This window comes from Coloeus monedula (assembly GCF_965178545.1).
Source record: "Coloeus monedula genome assembly, chromosome: 6".
Taxonomy (NCBI): Eukaryota; Metazoa; Chordata; class Aves; order Passeriformes; family Corvidae; genus Coloeus; species Coloeus monedula.
Genome location: NC_138786.1, coordinates 24645340 through 24667218, shown reverse-complemented (window position 1 = coordinate 24667218; position 21879 = coordinate 24645340). Strand labels below are relative to the sequence as shown.

The 21879-nt window shown below is 39.5% G+C and overlaps 1 protein-coding gene across 19 annotated transcripts in view; it reads right to left on the bottom strand.

Moving 5' to 3' along the window:
• Positions 1-1783: 1783 nt before the first annotated feature.
• Positions 1784-21879, bottom strand: part of CELF1 (CUGBP Elav-like family member 1) — a 62507-nt gene continuing 42411 nt past the window's right edge. For 14 of the 19 annotated variants that reach the window (XM_082283951.1, XM_082283955.1, XM_082283950.1 and 11 more), the window contains 6 exons: positions 20076-20204; positions 13657-13770; positions 13290-13475; positions 12283-12426; positions 10452-10619; positions 1784-4768 (listed from right to left, as the gene is read on the bottom strand). In XM_082283951.1, coding sequence (XP_082140077.1) covers positions 10492-10619; positions 12283-12426; positions 13290-13475; positions 13657-13770; positions 20076-20204 — 701 coding nt within the window. In that variant the 3' untranslated portion in view covers positions 1784-4768; positions 10452-10491. Of the gene's footprint in view, positions 10620-12282; positions 12427-13289; positions 13476-13656; positions 13771-20075; positions 20205-21879 lie in introns of all 19 variants that reach the window. The other 5 variants (XM_082283948.1, XM_082283964.1, XM_082283962.1 and 2 more) reach the window with 2 other exon arrangements.

Genomic DNA, 21879 nt, shown 5'->3' with positions numbered 1-21879 from the left:
ATGGTGCTTGGCAACATCAAATTAGGGAATCTTACCTGTCATGCAGCAGAGCTACACATGCCGTGTGGCTCATCACGCACTTGCTTCTTCAGTGACCACACTGACCTGCTTCTCCTCTTCCCCACTGCTCTTCATAATGCCCTCGGTGACTCCTGGCCGTATGAAGAGAGTGGAATATGGCTGGTAAAGTCAGGAAGACTGGAGTCAAAACAAATAGTGAAAGGTGGAGGTGGATGTGAAGAGGAAAAAGGTTTCTCCTAAAACATTCAGCATCAGGATTTCATCTACAGCTTCGTGTATTTCCTACTAATGCTGATAAATGTAACAACTCATGTGAAAATGCTGATTATTTTCAGAGATTAATACACTGGCTCTTAGGTGTAGTTTGATTGTGTACTGATTGGTGGTGGCCTTTTAAATTAAAGGAAATGCCTTCCAAAAAGCACAGACCCAAAAGGGATGCAGTGTCAGTTCTCTAAGATGTAGCTGACAAAGCTGTGATTGTGTAAGACAAAGTGAGTGAACTTTCTGCACAAGCTGGAATCTTCCATTCTGCCTAAACAAACCCTATTTCTGATTCAATTGTTTCTCTCCATCCTTCGCCTCAAGTTGTATCTGAACTGAAATCCCTCCAGCCTCTCTTCTCAACAGCTGCAAATTAACTGCAGGGATCCCAGCACAGTCTGTAACAGGTGGCTCAGCGCCTCGTGCTGCAATTGGTGCGCTCAGGACAAGGAATGCAGCACTGAATCCTGATGCTTGCAAATGCTCTCAGATTTACAATCATGTAGGAAGTGATGGGGTGAAACAGAGTATGCCAGATAACACAGGAAAAGGACATGGAGGAGAAACACAGCTGCCCTAAAAATGCTTGCAAGTCTCCAAGATGCAAGAGAGCAGAAGGAAGGAATAATGTAATGGAATTTTAGGAGCTTTCAGAAATGTGGCAAAATCATGGCCATTGTGGTACTTTCCTTCTGAGAGAGGCAATATTCGTGTCAAACTTGTGGCAGGTTTCTAAATGAATTATGCTTTGCCTACGCCAAATACTTTTTATTAATTTGAAATGAGTTGTAAAGATATCTTAGTTCTAAGACCAAAACAGGTAGCCTTTGCTTATCACTAGTAAGTAATCCAGATCCATTCAGGGTTTCCTGGTGTAATACATCCAGGACCAGGAGCACTGGGGCTGCAGATACCTTGATGCAGACAGATTCAGCAAGCTTGGCTGTGTTCCTGGAAGGGGAAGGAGGCAGTGGCAAGTATGGGGCTCGTGAGAGCGACATCAGCTGGTGCCTCTCTAATCCCACACAGCAACACGCACTTACGCTGCTCCTGCAGAGGAGCTGCTGTTATGCCCAAGGTATTGAGCCCTTGAAACACTCTGAAGCACAAGTGCATGGACAGCCAAGTGGCTACATGGCACCAGTTCTGTGAGGATGGATATGTCTACTCCTCACTCCCAAGTGTTGCACGTATTTGCATTATCCAAGATCCTCAGCTTTTCCATATCTAAAGGGGACTTGACTGTCCAATGATACAAAATGGAGGTACATCAACCAGAAAACCTTTTCCATTTCTACTCAAAGTAGCTCATCTACACCGAAGTAAAAATCCAAGGTGATACTGTACATGCAGAGCAAGTGGTATTGGGCCATGAAAATTTTTGTGGCTCACAGCTAAGAAACTGGAAAATAGTTCTCTCATCTCCCTCTTCATCTTCTCACACTTGGACCCAGAAAGAACCTCAAGTTTAAGACACAAATACAACACACAAGGACTCTTCTCAAACAGTTTAATAGCAAATAAACAAAGGAAGGTACCACACTTGGCATATACAAAATGACTTGTTGTCGGTGTGTCTGTGCAATTAAAACAGCTTTAAGTTGCCCTTTGGGACAAAAAGAAAAAAAAACACACACACAAAAGGAAGAAAATTCCTTTAACACATACTCGCTTGTTCCAAACTTGTAACAAATCTTTTCATTTTTAAATCCACTACACAAACTCTGTGATCAGATCAGAAAAGCAACACGCGCTCCTCTGCTTTTTAAACCATTAAAGTAAAATCTGTAATTCTCTACAGAGTACAACACAATTTCACACAAAGAGACATTTTGTTTTGCAAATCAAAACAAGAAAAAAAGGAACAGCTCAAACAAGATAAAGAAAAGCATTTCTACGACTGAACCACGACTTCGAGTTGATTAAATCCCGTTAACTGCAGAACAGACTCTACATTTGGTCATAGTGGCAATTTGTTTTCTCATCACATTGTGAATCACTTTACATTGTTTTCTAGTAGAAAAGGCAAAAAACTGTACAAAACCCCTAGTGTTAAATACAATGTTTGTACCAATAAAAAAGCCCACAGGTTTGTCTCCAAAATGTAAATTTTCTTTTTAAATTATTCACAAAAAGCAGCCAAAAATCAGAAAGGCAGCTGCTGCTCCACTGTCTCAAATCCATTAAAACCACCACAGAACAATTAAAACAACCAAAGGAAGAAAAGGAAAGAAGAAAGGAAAGAAACACCCAACATTTGGCATTTTGGTTTTCTTCAGATACTTTTCCACAGGTTTCCCCAAGGTTCCTTACGGAACCAAGCGCACACGTACAGAAACGTACTGGCAGTTCCTCCATACACTGCAGGGTATCAGTGCCTCCCGGCACAGCCCTGTGCATTCAGACTGTGGGACTAACAGCAGCCAGCCCCCAACCCTACTTCCCAAATAAACGAGTCTCTACCCTTTTTCATTCAGCCTCACGATTCACTCCCAGGTACATGTACCATATTCAAATTGCTCTGTTTTGTAAGCAGATTAAGGACTGTCTACACAAGTCTGGTCAATACCTATTGAGAATACAGTATCCTCAGCCAACTCAGGAGTAGGATAGAAGACAATCTTTGCATCTTTACGTTATCCTGAACACTGGACAAAATTAGGATTTCTATCCAATCAAACTCTACTTGTTTTCTTAGCAAAAACCCTTCTCCTGGAATTCCATTTCACATTATTTCAACTGTTAAGATACCTACACTAGCTTGCTGCTGCTTCTGACTGAAACTTCATCACAGCACACACTCTTAAGGTGCCTTCATCTAGAAGCTACTTCCCAGTTTCTACTTGTGCAGATGGTACGTAGGGCAGGGGAAGCCTGCTACCCAGAGAGCAGTAACCTGTTCTAGTTCATCCTGAAGCCAGAAAAACTGCTCAGCTCATTACCCAATTAAAAACTAAACAAAAACTAAAAAATCTCCGCAGAGATTCCCCAGCTAAGGCCCTTGAAAAGAGAGCTGGGGATGGTACCCTGTTCAGGTAACAGCTTCAGAGGCTGTTGTATTGTGCTTGTCATTTGGGAAAAGAGCCAGCAGTTGTTGGACCAGTGTTACGAATGTTTTCTCTGGGATATTTAAAACACTTTAATTCATGAGCTAACCTAGATCCTTCCAGAATCCTGCCACCAAGCTCTGACTGATGGTATTAGATTGGAGCTGGACTTCACAGAAGTGTGCCCTGACTGGTACAAAATGCTTAGTGCTTGAAATGAGCCCTAGCTTCGGATAACTTTGGGAACAGAAATATTGTGAGTTCCCCCACCTTCCTGCTCCAAGCTATCCCCTTCCACCAAAACTTCCAGTAGGGGAACAGTGTAACCAAGCACCCTCAGAGCTTCTGACAGCACTGGAAATGGAGCAAGGTCCAGGTGCTCTGTCAGGCAGACAGTCTAAGTGCACAGGTAGATGCCCTCAGGGGGCTTCTGATCAGATATTTGTCATACCAAAACCACCAATTTAAAGGATACCTTTGAAACCCATTAAATTGCTCAGTTTTTGCACAAACTATAGAAAACAGAGAGGTGAAGGTGATATATACGAGGGTGTGAAGAAAACAGCAGGAAACATGCACAACATTTCTGGGCACTATCTTAGTTTGAAAGATTAAAACAAAAACATCACATTTTGCTGAGGAGATTGTAGTTACAAAAAAACCAAGCATGCCAGAGCTTAACAAAATACAACATCAACTTTGATCAAATTTTCACTGCAGACTGATAATCACACAGGGAAGCAGGGGAAAAAATAAAAATAATAATACTTTAAAAAAAAATCAGTAAATGCCAGGGCAAAAATGTAGCTACAATCAGAGGAAAATGTAGTTCAAGTGTTTTCTGTTGATGCCACTTCAAGTCACAAGTTTGAACTCATAAAAACACATGCTGTCTCCTCAAGCACAGAAACCAGATCAGCAAAATGTGACTAGGAAGTCTCCTGAAAGATTGAGTCACACCATATAATTGACTTTTTCTTCAAACTGTGTTTTTAAAACTAAGCACACAGAAAAAACTAAGCCTAGAAAGTGATTGGCTGTATGTTCACAGAAATACAAATACTCCACAAGGTATGCTAGCAAGGCTGCTCTGAAGACAAATTACAAAGAATCAGATTCACAAAATCAAGTGGTTATCTTATGAAGGTCTAGAAAAATAGAAATTCTTTTATATTCAAATGCAAGTTTAAATATTCCCCTTCAGCAGTCTTTCTAGCAAAACCAATTTGGCAGCACAAAAAAAAAAAAAGAAAAAAAAAAAAAGAAAAAAAAAAGAAAAGAAACATAATAAAAATACACATCAGCATCAAAGGTCAACACAAGGTCAAAGGTGAGAGTTCAAGCATCAGAGAAGCTGAAGAGACAAGGATTTGGACGATGTACTTGAACGCCACATCGACATGCTTTAGGCACAACGATGAACAAACGGCAGGAATCTAGAAAAAAAAACAAACCAGAAAGAGGGAGACCCACTGAGTTACACAGAGCAGTACATCCAAACACGGAGAGAGAGAACAAGAATGGGCACTGTACAATGAGATCTCCTGGGGAAGGGAGTTGACAGGGAAGGGCAGCACATGCCAACGATGGACAAGTAAAAGTCAAAGTACATGAAGGACACCAAGTAAACATCAAACTGCCAGAAACCAAATGGAAGCAGAGGCCTGGATTTCCCTCTCAGCACCCAGTGTGTGGAGCATTCCACAGCCTAGTGACACACTGGTTAGCATGCAGTCACCTTGCCCCGTGCCCAGTGTGTCCACTACCTCTGTTTAGAACAGAGTAAGCTCCCTCCCCAGGAGACCGATTCCAAAAAATATGACTCTAGGGCAGACATTTGCCCACAGAGACTGAGACCATGAGAGACAAGACAGAGGACACAAGGGATTCACAGGTGGTTTGACAGTTGAGACTTTTCTTGCACTCTAACATGGGAAGATCTTAGGCAGTAGTAGCCCAGCAAATCCACGTTCTTTCCTTTAGCTATAGTCCCTTCTCATTCCCTAGGAGCCCATGTAACTGGGGATGGGTGATTTGGAAAAGGGGAAAAAAAAAAGATTATACAAGACAAAAAGCCCACACATCAGAGAAGAATTCCTTAAGACTTGACTGCAAGTTAAGACTTGTCCTAGCTGAGCACTTTTCATACCATTAGACCTGCACAGGGATTTTCCATTCCCAACCTTTTATGTAACAGCCCTCAGCTCCCTGGCTTCATGAGGAGGCGATTCTGGGCTCTGAGAAGCTCTACAGTCACTGTTGCCAGTTTGATGAGCAGAAAAAATGTGTTTCCTGAAATTTTCTTGAAGAGTTTATAAAAAAGTAATTCTTATATTAAGTGACATAAATACCTCTGTTCCCTCCCCTCAGCTTGTGAGCTGCAAGAGACAAGGAACATTTTGGGATGAGAGTGGGAGGCAGAGGAGAGAGGAAGCAGATTGTTTTCTTATTCTACCTCCCCGCACCCCCAACTCCCCTTTAGCTCCTGTTTGTGGCCTTAATCTTCAGCACATCTCAAAGCTTCTGGTTACAGACTAGAACAAGGTGAGATTTGCATATTATCTTACATAATTTGAGAATAGCAAGTGTTGCATTCTCCTTCCAAAGCAACAAGAAACACTTTGTCTACTAAATCAGCAACATTCCTCTTAGCAGAACTGCTGAGATTAAATTGCTTTTCATGCTTTCCAATAAAGGGAAAGGACTTTAGTACAGAGTTTAAACCAACTCCAGCAAACAGAGTACAATGCAACTCTTGCAGTTATTTCTATATTTCAAGAAATACTCTAGATAATTTGCAGGTAGGTGACAGATTTCACTCCTAAACCAGAAAGCAAATTTATCATGAACTGAGGCATGAGAAACAACAAGAAGCATGAAATCAAGTGACATCTAAGCATGCACCACTGAAATCCTCTGTGTGATTTGTCTGGGGATTTTCTTGATATGGATTTTTCAAATATTTCACTCAGCTATGTTGAGGGCAAAGACTAAGTTACATCAAAGCCCTGTGGAAAGACTGGCCTATAAGAACAGAACCATGAGATGCTGGACAAGGTCTTAATGACTTGGAGAAAGTTATTCCAGTTTGTCCTCGTTTTATTCTCATAATAGTGATAATTCTGCCTTCTGTGTTTTATATTTTGTGGCAGGTAAGCTCAGGGCTATCAATCATCTTTAGGTTTAAATATCTGCAACAAGAAGCTTTCAAAGCATTTTACCTGTTCATAGTTGCACCCTTCATTTGCAATTTGCTTTATCCAAGTTGGTTTTAGGTATTTCCAAATAAAACAGGAACAGCTTCATTCTACTTAGTTGTTCTTCCCTAATCCATAGCCATTATCAGTTCAGTTAGATTCAGCTTGCATGATAGAATTATCATAATATGTGACTTTCGGTATTCAGGTGAAAAGCTTTTTCCTGACAGATACATTTGCCAGTGAGATTTTTCTGAGCTGGAATTTTTTAATAATGCCAGCTTTGTACTAAAAAAAAGCTAAACTAAAAAGAGCTATCATGTTTTGGACTATTGATTATCTAGGGACTGAAGAAATGATGATTTCATTTACTATAGCACTGACACTAAGCAGTATCAGACTAAGTCCATAATTCTTTCACCTTATTACAGCAGTAAAATCAAATATCTCCTGAGAAAAAGAATCAATCTATTAAATAGACTGTTTCCACCTTGTAAACTAAAAATATATTAAGTATTTCCTGGTGGCACACATAATAAGGAATTCTATTTCATCAGAAGTCCTTTTAGCTTTTATTGTAGAAAATCATGTTCTTTGGTTTTAAGCATACAGCATACTTTGTTCATGTGGCTACTTCAGCCAACCTTCTGCAGTTTATTTGAACTCACCCAACTCCTATTTTATTATCTGGGAAGTAAAGCATTTGACACTGATTTGATTTGCACTTGAATGAGAGTATGATATGAACTAAAAATAAAATTTAAAAGCCCCAAGTCCCCAAAATCCCAGACTTTACTGCCAATAAGTGAGGAAGAAAACTGGCTTAAGACTGAAAGGCAAGAGCAGCCTAAATCCTCACAATCAGGGGCAGCCACCAAACAGACACAGAAATGTTGACTTTCTCTGATCAGTTTCGTTATTAGAAAAAATCTGCCCAAGTCACAAACTTGATACATTTATTAACTTTGGCAACATACACATTGATACATCGAGAAAGGGAAATCTGAAACAAATACACAAAAAGGGCAACATCTTCAGCTGGTGAAAACTGATGCAGCTCTACTGCATTCAGAGAGCTGAACTGCATTGATTCAAACCATCTGAGGATCACATCTTTTAAAATTTAACCTGCATAGATTAATCTTCTTTTTCTTTTTGGCAATACTTACAGTTATGCCAGTAAGGCACAAGAGCTAGCCCAAGTTAGGTGTCTTAAGGTGATTACGTCTGGGAGGAGTCACTGATCAAACTAAGCCACAGTGTAAACTGGTGAATCTCCTAAAATTAATACAAGTCGCACCTATTTGCAACAATGCCAAGCTTGATCTGTAAGTTACAGTACTGAGGACACAGTATAGGATGAAGAAGCTAAAATATCTAATTTGGGGCAAATGCAATGAATAGTAAAGAGGCCAGAGCATCAGGTTGAAAGAAAAACAGGACAAAGGTCTTGGATAGTACAGTGGGGTAGGGTGCAAAGAAGGTAAGAGTGACTGTAGAGACCCCAGAGCACAGTGCTCTCCTCCATTGGTTCACAGCATTCATCTTCCTTGTTTAGCAGTTGTTGGGCTGCAAACAGGCCACTGAAAATCAGTAGTTTCAATCATGCACATCATTATGTGTGTAAAACAATCACATTCAGGATTCTACAAAACCCTGGCCTTTTTTTCCAGTGAAATAATTTAGGTAATAAATATTCTCCACCCTGGAGCGGTATAAAACTTCTATAAAAATAGAAACAACATTCTTGGTTACAGCAGGTTGCACTTGGAGCAGTTGCTCCCAACTATGTTTTTTTATGTTTTTTTTTTTCCTTTTTTTGAAAAGTATATAATTTATATATATATATATAAAAAATCCCATTATCACCCTGGAGGCCTTCACACTCCAACACTCTTTTCTCAGAAAACCAGGACACATCTTTCCTATGGTGCAGAATTCAAGTGTACATGGTTCACTTCAGTGTATATTTATGTTTCTAGAGAGATTCAAATAATTAACATAGAAGGGTACCACATGCCAGCATAACTGGGAAATTTGGCAATCTGGCCTTTGAAACTTTGCCACCACAGAATTATTTAAATAATACTGACAGATTTACCTGTCTGCCATCAATACGGACAGACTGACATCAACTGTTTGATTTTCAATCTAAGAATTGGAAAGGGCTCCCCTTGGATGTTACTTATCAGGCCTTGTAATTCTAAGGTTTGAGATCCCAGGGGGCCCAGTCCCTGGAAATGCCCAAAATTCCCAATAGATCACTGCACACAAGTGGGGATTCTGACCCGAGATCTCAGGTTTGATGGGTTTAGTGCTCCTCCTGCTGGAGTAGAACACGAAGTCCTGACCCCACACCTGACCCACACACATCATTTAGCAGCTGGCTCTCAGACTGCAGTGTTAGCTGGTGCCCTGGGAAACAGCCTTACAACCCAGGAATACAAAGAAAACAAGGAAAATGAGATATTATGAGGTAAATCGAACTTCTGTTAAACACACAGAAATTGTAAACTTCCTCTTGTGACAGAGGTGGATTTTGGTGGTTATAAAATGGAACTCTACACTGATTTCTTGAAACAGCTCAGGCCAGAGTGTCAAAAGTCCTTTGAACCCCCTAAAACCAGTGAATATCAAAGGCCCTTAGCACTGCACTAGCAATTTCAATAGTGTGCAGAAGAAGTGTGTGTTCACTTAGGAGGTGTGTTCAATTTTTCTTCAATAGAAAAGATAACAGTACCAAAAGGCAGAAAAAGATTGAATGGCTCAATACTCTGGTTCTGCAGCTCCTGCTTTAGCCTGTTTTGCACTGGTACACACCACCTTAAAGGAAAACTGCAGTAGAAAGATACACCTAATTACTAGACCAAGTCACTGCACAAGTTTTGTTCAACAAAAAAACCCCAACAAAGCAGGAAATTATAATTTCAATAAACAATCAGCACTTACATTATGCTTATGAAAAGGAATTCATAGCAATCTCTGCAAAAAAATGACATTATTCCACAGAAATGGGGAATGGGATCAACTGTTAAGAAGAAAAATTATCAAAAATTTCTGCATGTTATCAGGGATCTAAAGTTTCTTGTTTCCAGACCCACATGTATTCATCCAGACTAAGCTGCCTCTACCCTTCCACAAAACCTAGATAAAGTATATAGGTTAAGTTTTCTTATATATGGAGAAATTCACTGCATCATTAATATTCCACTGTAGATAGAGTGTGAAATTTTCTGGGCAGAGACATTACCTAATAATTTTATAAAGTGCTGTGTACATTCACAGTGCTATATAAACACTAGTTTATACATAGCAAAAAAAATCTGCAGTTTTCCTTTGGCTTGTTAGTGTGTTCACCCTTTTAGCCCATCTCCCGCTTTAGAGATGATTTACTAAATCCCCACTGTTGGCATACAGTTAAGGAAATCTCAAAGAGCGGATGGGGCATGACAAAGGCTACATGGAGCCAGTTCTTTCCCACCCAGGACTCTGTTCTCCTTGCCCATCTTTGTTTTCATCAGCTGTTCTGTGTTATTTCTGCTTTCCCTTCTCCTCTCTACCCCAAGGCAGTGTGGTGTCAGTTTCTGCTGCTCCCTTTAACCTTCTCTCCCCACCCCCAAGGAGCTGGCATTGGTCCTTCTCAACACACACTGGTTACAAACACAGCAAACTTCAAATAAGGGAGAAAAAAAAAAACAAAACTAAACAAAAAACCTCAGCGATATGGCACCTAAACTCCAAAGTAAAACACTGGAAACAAAAGCACAAACTTGTCCTCCATCCGAAGCGGGATTCTCAGCAGAGGCTGCAGCAGAGTCTTCAAGGGAAGATGTGCCAGATAGAAGGCATGGATCAGCTTCCAGGACTGTAAAAACACAGCCTTAGGGCTTCGAATCACTAAGTGCGCTCCTCTCCAACTTACCAGAAGATCCTTCTCACTCCAGTCCCGGAGGGGAGGGTGCTCAGTATGGCTTGCTGTCGTTCTTGGAGCGCTTGAGCTGTACTTTCAGCCGCTTCATGCCGATCTGGAAGCCGTTCATTGACTGAATGGCAGCCTGTGCAGAGACAGGATTGTCGTAACTTACAAAACCTGAGGAAAGGAAAACACACAATTACCCCAAAATTGCCAAAGCTGCCCACAACAGCTACTCACAAGTGGAAATGCAAGCACTCACAAGGTCAGAGAGGCTGCATGAAGTGTCATTTTCAGAAACTCACAACTGTTTTAGACTCCTGATAATAACTTCTAGGGGCTCTCAAACAAAGCATTGATTTCTCACATATGGAACTTTGGATAGATATACACAGCTCAGGAAATTAAAATAACATTTTCTAGTCTATCAACAAAATAAGTACTGCTGTTTATTTTATAAGAACTCATACCTGGGAAAAAACCAAACCTGGAAAATGTTCATCCAGATCCAAAAGCTCATTAAACATACAAGATTGCAATCACCCTCATGACATTATGGGTGCAGATTTGTTTGGAGTGAAATAGCTTGTCAAAGAAGGGTAGCACTGGTACCTCTACTATGTGTAGGATGCTCTCAGATGAGAGGTTGCATATCATTCCTGGAAAAGATTATCCTGAAAACAAACTTCTCCAGGGTTTTGAAGGAACCTATTTTAAATAACTCCACTCAATGTCTGGAGTGAGAATAACTCCCACTCCAGTCAATGTCTACCTGTCCATAATATGCAGGTGTCATAGCTGAATGATCAGCGTATTTTTGTATTCTCACAAAGCATCAGATTGTCCACATCTTTTGGCTCAAATAGGAAAAAATTCAGGATATTATGTAGACACAAAGCTATCAAAACCACAGAGAAAGGCTCACCTCTCCTATTCCATCACAATAAATCTCCATCTATAAAAAGTCACGAGAGCTTACAGCACCTCAAAAATGCAATACGGTACCCACAATAATTATATATGAATATATTAATAGAAATAATTCATAATCATAATGTACTAAGTAATATAGAGAGCAACACAAACAATTATTGAAAAGACAGGAAGAGGAGGAACTATCTCAGGTTTACAGTCTGCAAACACAAATAGCAGTAATAGAACATTCTGAGTTAGAAGGAATCCACAAGGATCAAGGAATCCAGCTCCTAAGTGAGTGGCCCATAAGGGGATCAAGCCTACAACCTTGGCATTATTAGCAACATGCTCTAACCAACTGAGCTAATCTCAGGGAGAATTATCTAGGGCCAGAACACAACTATGAGGCACAACAGTATGAAATTGGGAAAAGCAAAAAGTCACATTGAAAATACAGTTTATTGCTGGAAGTGTTTGGTTTATTTAGTTTTTTAGGAATATATAGAGATTCACTACTTACTTAAAAGCTACACTAGACAATATACTGAAAAAGAGATTACTAAAAAAGCCACCTTTTTACAGCTGATGATTTACAGAATGACAAAATATCCTGAGTTGGAATGGATCCACAAAGATGACTGAAGTCCCTGCACAAGACATCCCGAGAATCACACTGTGTGTCTGAGAGCAGTTTCCAAACACTCCTTAAACTCTGTCAGGCTGGTGCTGTGACCACTTCCCTGGGGAGCCTGTTCCAATGCCCATTCACCCTGCAGGTGAAGAACCCTTTTCCTAATATCCAACCTAAACCCGTCCTTAAAGGCTTCAGGCCTTTATCTTGGGTCCTGTCACCGGTCACCAGAGAGAAGAGATCAGTGTCTACTCCTTTGCTTCCCCTCATAGAGAAGCTGTAGATCCAACATACCAAAACACTTGCTTAGATTGGTCTGCTTGTCAATGAAAACCTTGGCAGAGACGACATTTCCAAATGGCATGAACATCTGCAGGAGATCCTGATCCCCAAATTCCTGGGGAAGATGGTAGATAAACAGATTGGCTCCCTCTGGACCTTCAAACAACAAGTAGGATAACACATTCAGAAAGAGCATGGAGACCATATACCCATTGCACAAAAAAAGGTGGAATAGCCACTCAAGACAAATTTTCTAGATAAAACAATGAAACTGCTATTTACACTACTGCAGAGCACTTGATTCCAGAATAAATTAGCATGACCCTTTGCTGGGATTGATCAATCAAATAATTCTAGCTCTTTCTCACCACTTTTGTTTGTACTTTACACATTGTGCCACAACTGGTTCACAGATACTTGCTGTAATGAAAGCTGAAACAGTAAGTCTGAGTGCTAGATGTTGACTAAACAAAAAATGGCTATGCAAAACCTGTGGTCCCAAAGCAACTAAATAAATTTCTATACAAAACACAAATAATCACATTGCTTGTAATCCAACAGATTCTTTTCTAAACATGCTACATTCTGCTGAAAACTTAGTCCTACATTCTACATTACTTTACACTACTTATTAAATTTAACCTGAATCTGAAGAGTGAAAAAACTGGCATTAAGTATCTGTTGGAATATATGAAGGACCAAGAAAACTACATGAACAAAACCACATCTGATTCTCTGACAGTGAGCTGTAGACTCATATTCTCCTTCCCTCTGAGAACATGGAGGAATATGATTAAGGAAGCACTTAAGGCTAGACAAACCCCATGAGAAATGTCTTGTATAAAAACTACTTTGAGCAGCCCTTAGTAGAAACATCCCACAGACCTTCTTTATCTTCCGTAACTCCTGGATTCTAAAAAATGCCACCAAATAAAAAATCTGCAGATAAGGTAGGTGCAAGGGCTAAGCTTGCCCTTTTGAAAACCCCTCTCAAGTAGTTTCTACAACTTTCTGCCTACCTTCTTTTTGACTTCCTGCTGCACCAATACTCTGCTGCGTTAAGAGACTCTGGTTATAGAGTGTGGGCAGTGCAGCAGCAGCATATTGCTGGATTCCAGAATAAGCCTGTGTGAGGGCTTCCATTGTGCTACCTGTCCCATTTGAGAGACCACCACTGCCAAGTCCTCCATTTAAGGCTGCCATTCCTGTATAAGAAAAAGGAAATAAAAGATGACTGAGTGCTTCCACTGAGCCAGATCAATAACCTTTCAAACACTCTGCACGGTTACAAAAAGCAGGGAGCAGAAAAAATCACCCCAGAGAGCTAGCACAGGCTGAGGAATGGTAATCAGTGATTCCCCCAAGCCACCACTACACATCACTTACCTGCTAAAGAGCTAACGTTGAGGCCTGCTGTAGCACCTGCCAGCGTCTGCAATGCTCCAAGAGAAGCCATTGGATTAACAGAGGAGCTGCTACTGGAACTAGGTGAGGAACCTGCTATTAAAACAAAATAATTAAACTTCAACTAATATTTTTTTTGGTCCTGATAATTCAGCTTCTTCATTAAGTTTTTCCAGTAGAAAAAACTATTAAGGAACAGATCCAGGCAACTTTATGTAAAAAAAAAAACCCAAGCCCACTTGATTGATCATACTTCTTATACGTTCTAAGCCCTTCCTACATTTTTTGAAAGTTTCTACTTCATCATAACATCTATTTTTTGTAGCAATAATAATGTCAGTAAGTGTAAGAGAGGTAAGATTGAGACATTATACAAACGTTGGCTAAACTGTATCTCAACATAAGGTAACAAGCAGTGATGCCCCGTTTCCTGCTGCCTAAAGAAAGAGTCTCTTGCTATGTATTAACATATATCCTTGAAGCATCACTCAGGGTGAAAAAGACCTGCAACATAGATACTAGGGACACTAAAGAAGGCTGAGCATATGGTTTTCCAATACTGCCAGAACAGGAACACCACAAGCCTAGATTAATTTGACACATTAAATAATTTTCTATTAAAAATCCTACTGCTGCAGCTGGGGCTAGGACTGAAAAAAGTCTTGAAATGTACATCTGAAAATACACAGTCTGTCCTCTATTGACTATTCCAGCAACGTCTTCAACCACACTGACTCAGTAAGAGAAGTCTGCAGATACAGTATCTAGCAGAGTAACAGCTTACATGGCCTACCAAATTCTACAGTTAGTTCTACAGAAGTCAACATCAAAATCATGAGAAAAAAAAGTTTTCCAAGTTGGTATATCACAAGAAACAGAAGTTCAAATTGAGGTCATCTACAAAGATTTATGGACATCATAAAATAAGAAATGCTTAGTATTTTTATGATTATATAGCAGTGGTTTTTCTAACAGGTTTGTGCACTAGTGAAAGAGAAAAGCTATGTGTATTGCTATTAACCAAGAAGTTGAAATTTACTGCACAAGATGCACTAGAAAATATTTATGGCTGCTAAAAATTAAAAGATACTGAACACTGATGCTGTAGAAGCATCTTGTAGTCTCCTTTCTATTGGTTTGACCAAGGGGGTAAGAGAAGAACTGAATTTGAGGCATTTTCAGTTTTCCTCATGTTTCTGTGATTAGCGATTATGCTGCATATATCCATTCAAACTTTAAAGGAATTGTTAGCATCTTTCAAGCAGTTTCACACACACTACATATTTACCACTTCATATATGTGGCACGAAGTCTCAGCTGGGGTGGGATACTGGAACTATATAAATGGAATACAGCCTAACAAGCCCCAGCGAAAGCTCTACCTAACAAAAGCAACATGAGAACCAGAGAGCTGCACTTCATACCACCTTTTGTACTAACAGAAGAAATGATACACCTCCTCTAGTACATGTTTAGACAAACTCTCTTAATAAATCAAAAATTGAAAGACGATGTCCCAAACTATATTTCAAGATACTCTGAGGAAAAGGAGACACTTCATGTCTTATTATCAGTAGCATATTAAATGTTGGGAAAAGACAGAGAACAAGTTACAGTATAACCCTCAAGTTGGTAGAAAACATAACACAGCTGGCTGAATAAAAGCCAGAGTTCAGAAATCATAGAGTTACCTTGATTTTAAAATATCACTTGCTTCTGCAACATTTCATTGCTGATCTTTATAATTCAAAAAGACACTATATTTGACAGATGAGAACACCATTTAAAAACCCTCCCAAACCTATCCCAAATAAAATAGTAGCAGCTAAGGAAAAAAAGGCTAGAGAACAAAGTGAGAGAGAAAATGGATACCTTCCCTACTTTAAAAGGTTGTGATTTTAAATAAATTCAGTTAAACCACTATAAAAAGCTGATCACACAGTTATTTTAGTTTAGCTGCCTTTATCAGAAATTGCTTTAGGCAAAACAAGAAATGCTTTCGTACTGAAAATGCCAAGAAAATGGAAGACTTGTCTGTATTTTCTTGATCCTATGTATGCAGGAATTGAAGACAGCATCCCATTTCTGATGATGACAAAAGGCAGTTAAGCAACAGTAAAGCAGAAATACAGGGCAATTACAAAGGACTGCTTCCTATGCATGGTCTGTATACCAACACAGCCATCTGTGAATCTAGGATTTTTTCAGCCAAAGGCAGTGTCTTTGTAATAAAGTTATGATTTTCATTCATTAATTTCAGCGCAATTTGAACACCGAATTGTTGGACTCTACTATGTTCTAAGGCACAACTTCTGCAATTTGATCATGCACTATGCTAAGAAAAATCTTTTTTATTTTTAAATTATCAGGTGACAACTTGACCTGAAATCATGGAATTATTTTCTTGAAATACCTAATGACTGGTTTTTCCCTATTCATCTTCATCACAACACTAATGCATTTCTAGGCTGCAATCATATCCTTCTCCCATGTCAGTCTTCTATTTTTCAGGCTGTTGCTAAGAGGGGAGGAGTGCCACCATTCTAGTCATTATTTCTGTTCTACAGTTTTTCTTGTATTATATTTTAGATCAGAAAAGAGAACAAAGCAATGGGGATGGAAAACCAATATTGTTTTATACATGTTCTTTACTCCATTCCTAGCATTGTTTCTGGGCAACTTTTGGTGGGTTGTTGGGTTTTTTTTCTTGCTTCTAAAGTTAAGTTTCTTAGACCTATCTACTGAGTTATATTTAGTCAAAAAGGCTAACTCTAACAGAAGCAGTTGAAAATATTTAAAGTTTTCAGAAAATTTGAATATGTAATAAAGAAGAGCTTTGTAGAAAGATATATGATTAGAAAGATAATGAAACTTGGACATCAAGTAACAACTTGTGGAGGTAGGTAAACTGAGGGAACAGTAAGTCTGTCCTAACTCAGACAAGTAGCATCCAAGCAATGACCTGAAGAGAAGTTAAATTCAGGCGATGAATCTGACTGAACTGTGCCGGAATTAGTTCCAGTAAAACCAGAAATACTATGCTATCTCTGAAAACAATTTTGTCAGAGACACACAAAGGCCAAGAAAATCATCTAAGCTTTGCTGGACCTTTGAGGTTGTCCTTAGAAGGAGTGAAAATGGAAACATACCTCAGTGTTTGCAACCATTCTATTCTGTTCTGGAGCAGACAATCTTATTGGTGCTTGAGTCAAAAAGATGGCAGACAAGACACTCCTATCCTGAGATACTTCTAGAATATTTTCTTGAACATCCCTTTTACGAGCTAGCAGTTTAAGTGAGTTTGTCTATGGCCATGGTCTCTGCAACAATAACTACCTAACAGCAGCAGACTGTTCAGTTCCAAGAGCAGCTGATCTTCAGCAAGCTTGAAGGTTTTACTTCAACCCATTCTACATCAAAACACACAGTTGTGCTTGGAACTATCTAAAGGAAATTGACTGAAATGGGTAGGAAGACAGCACAATCACAATATGTAACCCCTCTGAGTTGAACCATTTTGACATGTAACCTATGCATAGTCCATGAACTGCACTGTGTAGACTTCCAAGTTCCCCAGACACAAATATCAGTGCAGATGAAGGAAGATCAAGAAGGCAGCTATGGAGAAGGACTGTCTGGATTTTTCCACCAATTATGCAGTTTGAGGAGAGATGTCCAAATAAGCATCAGGTGAACATTTGGATGACAGATGGAGAGAAGTCAAGGAGTTAGTCATCTCATCTGCAGTTAGGTTTAAGAGGTTATCACAGTAGATGTTGCCATATGTCCCTCAGACAAGGCAAGCACTTACTAACACATGGTACTGAACTGCTACATACTGAGTTTCTTCAAGGTCTAGGTGTGCTTCAGGAGGGATAGATGTTTTGTGTGGAGTCCAACAGCCTTCTATGTGAATACATACAGAGTGAATGCACATATGAATATTAATCCAAATAGATTTTCAAGTTTGCTTAAAGACTCAAGAGTTTAAAAGCTGCATAATTACAGGCAATTATCATGGGATTGAATGTGTCTGTATACATTGAGGCTTCCCCTCATCCCAATTTGAGTACAGTTTTAAAAGGTGAAGCATATTTATACCTCTAAGGAAAAGCACTAGAACCATTTCAGAGTTTGACGTCAGTGACTACTTATAGACCACAAGCCCTCCAAAACTTTTTATTTCTGTTGAACAAAGCTTATCTTTACTCTTTAAAATTATACTTGAAATTAGGTTTAAAGAGCAATACAGTAATGCCTGCTTCATGTTACAAGCCTGTGAAGAGTGAACTGATACATCTGTATAGGATATTAATACAAATGATCCTTCATGATAACTGAATTGTTAACACACAATCATTTATTGATATTACTGACCATCAGAAGGTTATTTGGATTCAGCACAGAAAGTACTGGAAAATGGGCTGCTCCCCACCCCCTAGCCCCTCCACCAGCATGATAAAAAATGGAACAGACTCCTCAAATATGTCTCTCGCCAAGGAAAAAGGAACCTGTGTAGTTCTGTGGAACAGCCAAAATTCACAGAGGGGAAAACAATTCCAAAGAACTGCTCAATAGTAGCATGACTTCATTTGAAAGGGACCTCTGTGGATCACCCTGTCTAGCAGTCTGCTCAGAGCTGGTCTCACCTCTGAATTTGAAAGGGTCCTTTCTCATTGCATTCTCAGTCTCTGAAATGATGGAGATTCCACAGCCCCTCTGGCATCTTGTTCCTGAGCTTGATCACTCTTGCCATTAATTTTATTCTTCTATCTAATCAGAATTTTCTCAGCTGCAACTTGTGCCCATAGCCCTTGTCCTTTCACTGCATGCTTCTGATAAGGGACTGTTTCTGCTTTTTCTAGCACATCTGACATTTGAACTTCACAACCTGCCAGCCCCTTTCTCCACCTCAACAAAACAGAGAACCAACTTGCTGCAGTCATTAGACATGACAGCCAATAAGGAAATCTTAGTTCTAAATGCCAGCACAGCAAATTGTAACCTGACAAAGCATGAGGAAATAAAGGAGAAACCCTCAGATATATTCACCTTCGTGCTTCCTTTATGATGAAGAAGCATTAGTGGGTTATAAATGCAGCTCTTGTGTAGTCTGAACTTTTCACTGTTTTTTGGTTTTGTTTGTTTTTTAATTATAGAATAGGATACATAGCTGGGGGTCAAGATAAATTTTAAAATTTCAATCTTTTAAGGATTGCAGACCACAAAGTTCTTATGTAAATAATGTCCAGCAACAGAACACTCTTTGAACTAAACGCTCCCTTGGGAATTTCTTTAAGTAGAAAACTGTGCAAAGCACCTATGGTTTAATTCCCAATCATGTGACATAAGGTTTTCTAAACAGCTTTTCCTTGTAATCTCTTTATAATCTCTTAGCCGGCTCCTTGGTCCTCCTACGCAATTCAAAATCTACATGTGGAAATTTAAAACCCCCTCCCCTCCAGCCCTCTTTGGTCTCTCACAATCACAGGTGAGGATGTCAACTCTGTAGGATAGAAGCCAGAGATGCTGGAAAACTGACACCCTGAAAATAGAGGGTCTCCCTTCTCATGCCAGGATTTAGTAAAAACTCAAAATAGGATAGAAATAACTGAGTAGAATACTGATCCTTGTTTGTGACAAAAACTTAGCATGTCTGCCATAAGCACAATTGAATTTATTTTAGTTTTTTGCTTGTGGCATTTAATGATCACTTTTAACAATAAGGCAGCAAAAAACCACTACTTGGACATTCTAGTATCTCTGGTTAATATACATATTCTAAAGTTAAAAAAACCCAACCCAAAACAAACAAACACAAAAAAGCCACACAAAAGGAAAATACTGATTTTTATGTGCAACTCATACATTAAATTCTAGACAACTACTTTCTAGTAAAAGTGCTAGGTGTCTGTTTATACTACTTTTATGAGAAGTTATAATATTCTTATCTTCATTAATGGAATAGAAACTGTATTGTTCTAGTGCACAGAATGCATTACCTCATGCTAAAGGCATTTTCTCTTTCCATACTGAGAGGAACAGGATGTATTTACCACAGTGCCTGCCTAAAATCACAGACAAACCAAATATGTGATGGGATTGCAATAACATGACTGGAAGGAGGTCACCTACCTTTCTGCTTCATGATGACCTCAAAAATTCTTTTTACTCTAAATTAATCTGACCATTTGGAGGAAGAGACACAGCAGGTAAAAAAGCCTTTGCTGGTGGCAAAGGTATCTACCCTAAACAGAGGCCAGTGAAACTACTAGTAAACTGTTTATCTATTAAAGATCAACATGAAAGTGACAAAAAGGGATAGACAAAACAGGTGACATCTGTCCTGAAAGGACTTCCAAGGCAATGCATGTCAGGCTACAGCACGGGCAGTCTCTTACCTGAGCTGGTGAGCACACTCAGGGGGCTGCTGGAGGAGGTGAGTGCAGCGGTGCCACTCGGTGTGTTCTGAGCTGCACTGGCCGCAGCTGCCAGCGCGGCCAGGTTCTGTAACTGCATCGCATTCAGTCCTGCAACACAGGCAAGAATGTGGAGTTTCTCTTGTAAGAGCCACCATCATGCAAGGGTAACAGATCCAGCAACCTCATCACAAGGGAGGAACGGGAAGGAGCTTAAAAGCAACAGGCTTAATGCTAGTTACTGCTCTTTTCTACATTGCAATTCCATGCTATAATTAAAAAGGTTTTGTTTGGCCAGATAGATGTGATTTGGGAAGAGGCCAGGTAGTCATTACCTCAGATGGAGACGCCAAAATACAGAAATTTTCAAGCACTGTTCTCTCCAGTCAACAAAAGCATAAGAGTGAAGTCAGGGTCTGAGAGCTCATGCACTCTCATGTCCCTCCACGCTCTTTGTATGGGGACAGCAGTAACTGCAAATTCTTTCATGAAGGCCTCACACCACAGTGGCCACAAAGTAATGGTTTTAACCCACCATCAGCTGAGCACCAGCATGTTTTGCTTGCTCCCCCTGGCAGCCAAGAAGCAGCAGTCAATTGTGAGACAATTGTTAAGTGGCAAGTCCTGACCACAGATCAGCCAATGTATGTGTAGGCTGGTCAAACACACTGGCAAGGAAAACAGGAAGCCTCAGGCATGCTGTGCGTAGGGAGCACGGAATACTGCAGGAGGAGGAAGGGACCCCTGTGTTTATGAATTTTACTGGTCAATTTATTCATCTGATTCACCTTCATCTTGAACCATCATTTTTGAATGAAACCATTTGGTCAGTACTGACTGTACTTTGTCCTCTTTTCCTGCCACAGAATTATCACTAAAATGGATCTTAGCCATCCTTGGGTAGACTAGCCCCATTCTTCCAATTCTGCCTCCCCTCACTCTTCCCTTACCTTCCATTTTTTTTGTCTCTACCTTTGATTACTTTAACAATTCCTCCTCTCTTCATCTGACTTCAGACAACCTCTAATATTTATTCCCAACATAATTAAAAACAAAACTAAATTAATCACCCTTAATTTAACAACATCAGAACATCCTAAGCAGAGGTGGTATCTCATCTTTTGGATACTTGGTAAGACCTTGGGAGCAAAGCACACAACTCAAATAATTAAAACATCAGTTTTGTAATTTAAGCATGTAAACAGACAACATAAGAATGTGACAATGCAGTATAAACTAATTATTTTCTAAAATAATTCTAATACCTTTAGGATAGTTTGTTTGGGTTTTTTAACTTTTTAAATTGTTTTCTCTTTGTGGCAGGGTCTGTTTCCCTAGGCAAATTTAGTTCCTAAAACAAGTGGATTCGGCCTTTATTTAGATACACAAGATTCCATTGTAACATAAAAGCAGGAAGTTAAAATCAAAAAGTTTTCTATTTTCCTTTTATTGTGCTACAGAGGGTTAAAAGTGCAAGTGCTGGAGCTAATGAAGAACAGAGCAGCTTGTTCCTTACTGAAGCAGTTTGTCATGTGCACACAGCACCTGTCCTCTTGTCATCACACTGTTTTCCCATCTGCTTTCAAACAGCTTCAAGATTAAATTTTGTTTACAAAGTCTGACATAGTTTGGGATCTAATTACCTACTTAATTTTTCTTTCTATGAATTTCAAGAAAGGAGATCAGCTGAGATATTATCAAGACCTTAAAACTACGAATTTTTTGTAGAGAATCACAGATTTGGAAAAACCATGCAACATGCTATTTATACGTCTGGTTTCTCAAT